The following is a 7,050-nucleotide window of genomic DNA, read 5'->3' as shown; positions in this document are numbered from 1 at the left end:
CAGGAAGAGGACCAGGCCCCTGACTGCTGGGGTGGCCTCTGCCTGGGGGCTGCGCCCACCCCTCCAGGTGCCCGTGTGCCTGCCTGGAGGCGCTCAGCACGGCCCGCATGCACGGGGTGGGGGGAAGCCTTGCCTCCCGGTGGCCGGCGGGCTCAGCACGGACTCTGCGGTCACGGCCTCAGGTCAGACGCAGGCCCCTTCCGAAGTTTACCACCGGGCCCTGCGCCCCTCAGGAAGGGTCCGAGGGGGACACAAGTTTCCATCTGAGGGCACCCCGGGCCCCCAGCATCTGTCCTCCAAAGTGTGTCCAGGGCCAGCCGGCCACTGCCTCAGGCCCATGGGCTCCCGGCCCCTATAAATGGAGGGGGCGAGTGCCCAGAGCAGCTGCTTCCTCGGTCGGGGATGTCGCGACAGCTGGGCTCATGCTGGCTCACAGGAGGAGGGGTGGCGATGCATACTTAGCATTACTGAAGAGCAGTTCCCTCTGCGCCCGCAGATAGAAGTATATATATCTTTGTATTTATATTTACATGGACACAGTCCTCAGTTAGATGCTCTGTCCTGGGGGAGCACACATCTACACCCTCCCCTCCCAGCTCCCCTCTTCAGTCCCATCAGGGAGTCCCGAGACCCCGACAACACCCTCGCCCGGGGCCTGGGCCCCGTGACCCAGAGGCGCCTGCGGGTGTGACGTTCCGCAGGCACCGAGCCCGGCTCATCGGAGCTCCCAGCCGAGCCTTCACGCACCCCTCCTTCCACGGCCTGGCCTCCCTTCCCGGATTCTGCCTCTGAGCGCCTCCCTGAGACACAGCAGCCACGGCCCCTCTCTCCCCCAGAGCACCAGGCAGAGGGCACGTGTGCTCTCCAGGGGCCCGCTCTGCCCGGGACCTGCCCAGCTGGTGGCTGAGGTCCCTGCCCGGTCGGCATCCGCTGGGGCCGGCCTGGGAGCAGCAGGCGCCCTCAGTGTTCTGGAAGGGAACGGGCAGAGCAAGGGAGGGAGCCAGAAAGGCTGCCTTGAGCAATGTTCTCCCACCCGGGCGGGGTCGGAGGAGGGCAGCTGGGCTGGGGTCTCGGCCTGGACTTGGTCTCGCCATCCACGGGCTGGTCGGCAATTCCCAAAGGGCAGGCGCCACGGCGGTTCCCAAGCCAGTGTGGGGGTGCCCGCAGATCCGCCTTCAGCTTCGACTGTGGAAGGGCTCTCTCCTCCCCGGGCAGCCGGCACCCAAGCAGGGCCGCCGTCCCCAAGTTACTTGTAGGGCCGCAGGAATCGGGACACCTTGGAGCGCAGCAGTTTGATGAAGGAGCGAGGAAACATCTCCTTGGACTCCTGGGCCGTGTACTTGAAGTAGTTCTGGGGGTGCGCCAGCACGTCAAAGAGGGCCTTGATCAGCTTCTTGTCCTGCAAGACACGGCGAGGCCCAGCGTGAGGGGCCTGTGGCCAGGCTGGGGCGGGGGGTGCCCTGGCCACTCACCTCTGCCACGCCCAGGGCCCTGAAGGGGCCTGGGGGTGTCTGCAGAGATGCAGCTGGCCTGGCTGGTGGGTTTCAGGACCCTACAGGCTCTGCCATACAGAGTTGCAGTGTTAATAGCCTGATTGGTTTTTTAATAGTCTCCTGGTTTTAACTCTTGGAGTTCCACTGACATTTTATATTAAAAGGGTATGCTACAAAAACAAAACAAGACAACCGACCATGCTGAAAACGAGAGCATGTGGAATGGAGAGCGAGGCTTTGAAGCTGAACCAACCCCCACCATCTCCCTCTACAGTCCCTCCAATGTCCCCCCTACAGTCACCCCAGCATCGCCCTCTAGAGTCCCCCCATCGTTGCCCCCTACAATCTCTCAATGTCTCCTCCTACAGTCCCCCCAACATCGCCCCTACAGTCCCCCCACCGTCGCCCCCTAAGTCTCCCCAACGTCCCCCCTACACCCCCGCAGTGTAGCCCCTACAGTCCCCCCAGCATCGCCCCCTAAGTCCCCCCAACTGTCCCCCCACCGTTGCCCCCTAAGTCTCCCCAGCGTCCCCCCTACACCCCCCAGGGTAGCTCCTACAGTCCCCCCAGCATTGCCCCCTAAGTCCCCCCAACTGTCCCCCCAACTGTCCCCCCACCGTCACCCCCTAAGTCCCCCCAATGTCCCCCCTAGAGTCCCCCACCATCTCCCCCAGCTCAACCCTGGGAATGGCCCTTCTGTTGTGCCGAGGAATGTTTCATCCGTGTGGGTGATGGTTCCTGTCTCGGGGATGAGGAAGTGCAGTCCTCAGGGCCAGGAGCCCCGCCCAGGGGCTCTCCGCACAGGCCTGCCTGGAGGCTCCAGGGGGCCTGCACTCAGGCGCCGTCACTCACCAGGGGCGGCCCTGTCCAAGCCTGGGGTGGTCATCTGTAAAGTGGGGCGATGCCAGCTTGGAGGAGAACCCTCAGGGCGGGCCTGAGGCTGGCTGTGGCCCCCCGAGGCCCCCAGGCTTGCTAGGACGCGCTCAGTGACCGGCAGCCACCGCACCGCGTATTTCCCGGCCCACGTGCTCGTCGTCTCCAGTGGCTGTCTTGGGGTCTGACTGGTCCCGGTGTGTGGGTGGGCACGCACACTCACGCACCCATGCCCCAGGAAACACTGGCGGGGCTCCTCCCACAGGCTGGGCGCAGCGCCAGGCGCCAGGGACACAGGGCTGAGTGGGAAGTCCTTGCGGGGAGTTGGGGGGAACCAAGCAAAAACAGGACGGAACTGTGATAAACTGCAGACTTGCTGGCCGAGAAGGGGACCACGTGGGGCCTCCAAGTGCAACCTGGCTAGGGAGGCCAAGCAGCTGCCCAGAGGAGAGCTGAGCTGAGAGCTGCAGGATGGGAGGGTGTGCGCTGCGCAGAGGTGGGAAGAACGCTCCCGGGAGGCCGTGGCCAGGGAGTGGGGAGTGGAGGCCTGAGAGCTGCTGCGGAGGCAGGCGAGGCCACACCAGGCTGGACCTCAGGGGTGGGGACACCTTGGGTTCTGGAGCTGACGGCAGAGGGCTGAAACGAGGAGGAGAGTCAGGTACTGTCAACTGGGCAGGTATGGGGAGGCCAAGGGACCCTGCATTTCCCGCTCAACAGACAGGTGCCTGAGGAGGGAGACAAGATGCTTCATACTCCAAGACCCCCAGGTCTCGTCTGGGTACGGCAGCACGGGTCAAACCTCTTGGCTTACAAACTGCCTGCTGGGTGCGGGAGCGCGCCAGGCCTGTGCGGGAAGGCTCTGTGAGCCGCCCTGTTTCTCAGGCTCCAGGCGGGGCTCAGAGGGCTTGCCTGGGGCCATCAGCTGGGAGGAGATGGCAGCTGGAGCAGGAGTCGGGGTTGGGGCCCCGCTCTGGTCCTCCACGCCACCCTCGGCTCCCAGGCAGGGGGCGCTGTCCGCCCAGGGGCTGGGCTGGGGCCAGACCCCCAGACTCCAAGCAGATCCCTGGGGCTGGCTCTGCGTGGTGAGAACCCAGACCCTGACTCGGCTAGCGCCCGCCGTGGGACGGCCACAGGCCCCCGCATGACTGAGGGGGCTCCACTTCTCCAGATGTACTCAGGATGGGGAGGGCGGTGGAGGAGTCTCCTGATGTCAGACACCACCCTGTTTGATGCTCCCCATTTCACAGATGGGAAAGCGAGGCCCGCGACCCGAGCCCGCCGCCTTCTCTCCTCCTGTGACGGCTCTCCTCGCCTCACGTCAGCGTGGGGCTGGGGTCCGGGCGGGGGGCGGAGGGGCCCCTGGTCATCCCAGGATTACAGGATCGCCTTCCGGAGAGAAGCTCACTCACTTTCAAAATTTCCTGGTGATTCTCCGAGGCGTAGAGCCGTCCGTCGCGGACGATGTCTTCGATCAGCTGCTGGTAGTCCTCTGCCAGGACGGGAACCCGAGACCCGCAGAGGGGGGAGGAAGGAAGGTGAGGGCAGGGGTGGAGGGCAAGGGGCCCGCCCACCGTCAGCCTCTGCCCTCCCCCGGGGCTTCACGCTGCGGGCTTTGTCTTCCCCACCCACACTGGTCTCCCCCTAGAACACCGCCTTCAACCCCCCAAACCCTGCTTGGGCAGCACCTCCTGTGGAGGCCCGCGGGTACCACCCGTACCTCTTGTGGGTCCTGTCTGGACCCCACCCTCCCCGACGGCTGGAGCTCCCTGAGGCCGGTGACGTGGGATCGGTCTGGGTCCCCAGGGCCAGGCTGGTTGGGCAGGATGGCCACACTCACCGTCGTAGGTGACGTAGGGCACTTGGAACCCTTTGCCGCTGTTGCCTTCGTTGGATTTGAACTGGATCCAGAGCTTCCGGGAGCGGGAGGTGAAGGCGATGGGCCTCTCGTAGGTCTGGCAGGTCTCATAGGTGGTGATGGATGTGGGTGAGGCTGGGGGCGGAGACGCGTCACGGTTGAGCTGCCCCGGATCCACAGCCTCACCTGTCCCTGCCCGCCTGCCTCCCCAGCAGGCAGCTAGGCAGCACCTGCAGCGCCCAGCCTCCCAAACACTCCAGCTCTCCGGTCCCCGCGCATGTCCCCTCTGCCTCAAATGCCCTTCCCCACCCTCACCCCCAGGTCCCGTGTCCCTCTGAGACCAGTGTCCGTGCCCCCTCCTCCAGGAAGCCTTCCTGACTGCTCCATTCCCACCATGTTTCCTCTCTGCTCTGGAGAACATTGTATTTCAGCCCCTTTCTACAGGCTGGTCACTGTCTCCCTGCCACCTGCTCCTCAAGGACAGGGCTCACGCCTGCACCCAGGACAAAGCTAGGGCTGGGAGGAAGGGTCAGCTCCCTGCCTGGCGAGCGGATGAGCAAAGGTGAGCTGGCTAACCCTTGGGGTGCCTGGGGGTGGCCAAAAGGTGCCCAGTCCTCCCTGCTCCCTGGGGAGCTCTCCTGACACTCTCGAGAGCGGGGAGAGGCTGGCTCCCTAGAACCCGGCCCTGGGGACGCACAGTGGAGGGGGAGATGCTGGGAATGGGGGAGGCAGGGAGGGCAGTGGGTGGGGATGGTCCCGGACTGGGCTCTGACTGGCTGGAGGAGCCCAGGCAGCTGCCTCGCTCATCCTGGCCTCGATGCCTCCTTCATATGCAGAGATGGGGCGGCGGGCGTTTCTGCTCATCATCGACCTGGAGCGGGTGATGCAGGCACCCGGGAACCACGCAACACGTAGCAGACGAGGCCTCTGCACCCCCGTCCCCCTGTTCTCCTGCTCCTCCGGCCAGTCTCTGTGCATCAGACTCATCCCAGGTCCCCGGGGGAAGGCACCACACTGTCCCCCTCCTTCTCTAACGTTCTGACCTGGGGCTGGCTCCCGGTGGGCGCTGTGGTCCTACCACGGCGGGGAGGTCCCCTGCCCCCGGCTGAGGCACACGCTGTTGGCGGGGAGGGGGGTTCTACCTGGTCCCTGGGGACTCAGGACCCCCCACCCTTCCTGCAGCCATGGCCTCTGGGCACGCACTGCTGCTCACCCACTACCGAGGGGCTGGCCCTGCCACCTGAAGTCTCACTCTGAGCCCCCATGGGGTGGCAAGCCAGCCGGCTGCAGAGGGAGAGGGTGGGCCCTGAGTGAGCGCCCAGCCTGGTCCTTCGCTGGCCCTGCAAGGCGCTGCGGGACAGGGGTGCTCCTGGGGCTTACCCTGGGCGGTGGTATGGCAGGGTGTGGGGGACAACTGGGGTGGAGAGTGGCTGGTGGGCACTGTCGAGACCGGGTCTGGCAGGTCCTCGGTTCCCACGTGGAGGGCACACCCCAGGCTCCCCCGATCCTTTCCATGCCGTGCTGGGAAGCCCAGCCCTCGGGGTTAGACGCGAGTGCCTGGACGGGCACGTACCGCTCTTCCTCATGACCAGGACGTCGCCACACTCGTCCTCGATGGGCAGAAAGATCTCGGGGACCACGACGAGGATCCTGCGCTTGGGGGGCGGCGAGATGTGCCACACGCACTCGGCGTTGGCCGGGTAGTCGCCAGGGTAGTTGGGAGACTCGATGTAGCCTGTGTAGTCGCCGAGCTCGCCGCCACAGTGCTGGTCTGTGGGCACCGTGGCCCGTGGCCTGGTCAGGCCAGCTGGCCCTGCGCCACCGTGAAGGCCCAGGGAGGGCCGGCAGGCGCCCCGTCCCCTCCTGGGCCCTCCTCCCCTGGCCAGGCCCTGGGCTGGTCCTTCCTCGGGGACCCCGTCCTGGCTGTCCCCCTCCTTCCTGGATGCCCTTGGGGGCCTCACCCTGGCCTCCCGCCTGGCGCTCTCAACCCCCGGCTGGCGGGCTCTGGGCCCTGCAGCTGTCAGCTCCCTGCCAGGCTCCTGCTCCCCTCCGGGGTCTCAGCCAAGGCCACCTGAGCCCAGACGTTCCCTTTCTCTCCGCTGACTCGTCTCCCATCCTTTGCACTCAGCATCCCGAGATCCCCCCAGGTGCCGGGTGCGGCCCTCCCCACGGAGCAGGCAGGCTGAGGGGCCAGCAAGCCAAGCAGCAGGGGCAGGAGACACGCCTCCCTTCTTTTTCCATTTCAGCCAAGCCGTGCATCCATCCGCCAAGAGGCCAAACGTGACTTTGAATAAACTAACTGGTTCCTAGCTTAACCTTGTAAAAGGAAGTTAGGCCAAGAACAGAGTGTGAATACTGTGTGAGTACAGGCTTCCCCAGTGGCACAGTGGCAAAGAATCTGCCTGCAAAGTAGGAGCTGCAGGAGACGGGGGTTCGATCCCTGGATCGGGAAGATCCCCTTGAGAAGGAAATGGCAACCCACCCCAGTATTGTTGTCTGGAGAATCCCATGGACAGGGGAGCCTGGCGGCTGCAGTCCACGGAGTCGCAAAGAGGGGGACACAAGTGAAGCGCCTTAGCACGCACGCAGTAAACATACGTAATTATCCCACATATTTTCATTTAAAACTCTTCTCACACCCTAATTTCTGGCAAATGTGTCATTTTCACCTCATCATTCTAGAAACTTCCCTCTGACTTGACTTCCCCGCTTTTCCACATTAGGACGTTTAAACATTTAAAACCTTGCCGCCTCTGAGCGCCACCGGGAGGCCGCGTGCCCAGCGAGGGCAGCCCCGGCACGGAGGACAGCGTCCTCCCCGAGGAGCAA

At 64.9% G+C, this 7,050-nt stretch overlaps 1 protein-coding gene across 4 annotated transcripts in view; it reads right to left on the bottom strand.

Moving 5' to 3' along the window:
- Positions 1 to 497: 497 nt before the first annotated feature.
- Positions 498 to 7,050, bottom strand: part of SCUBE1 (signal peptide, CUB domain and EGF like domain containing 1) — a 126,966-nt gene continuing 120,413 nt past the window's right edge. For all 4 annotated transcript variants that reach the window (XM_070371474.1, XM_070371476.1, XM_070371475.1 and 1 more), the window contains 4 exons: positions 5,795 to 5,992; positions 4,204 to 4,356; positions 3,776 to 3,855; positions 498 to 1,399 (listed from right to left, as the gene is read on the bottom strand). In XM_070371474.1, the coding sequence (XP_070227575.1) occupies positions 1,247 to 1,399; positions 3,776 to 3,855; positions 4,204 to 4,356; positions 5,795 to 5,992 (584 nt within the window). In that variant the 3' untranslated portion in view covers positions 498 to 1,246. The remainder of the gene's footprint in view (positions 1,400 to 3,775; positions 3,856 to 4,203; positions 4,357 to 5,794; positions 5,993 to 7,050) is intronic.

This window comes from Bos mutus, chromosome 5 (genome assembly GCF_027580195.1).
Source record: "Bos mutus isolate GX-2022 chromosome 5, NWIPB_WYAK_1.1, whole genome shotgun sequence".
NCBI classification, from domain to species: Eukaryota; Metazoa; Chordata; class Mammalia; order Artiodactyla; family Bovidae; genus Bos; species Bos mutus.
This window is presented reverse-complemented; position numbering and strand designations above follow the sequence as displayed.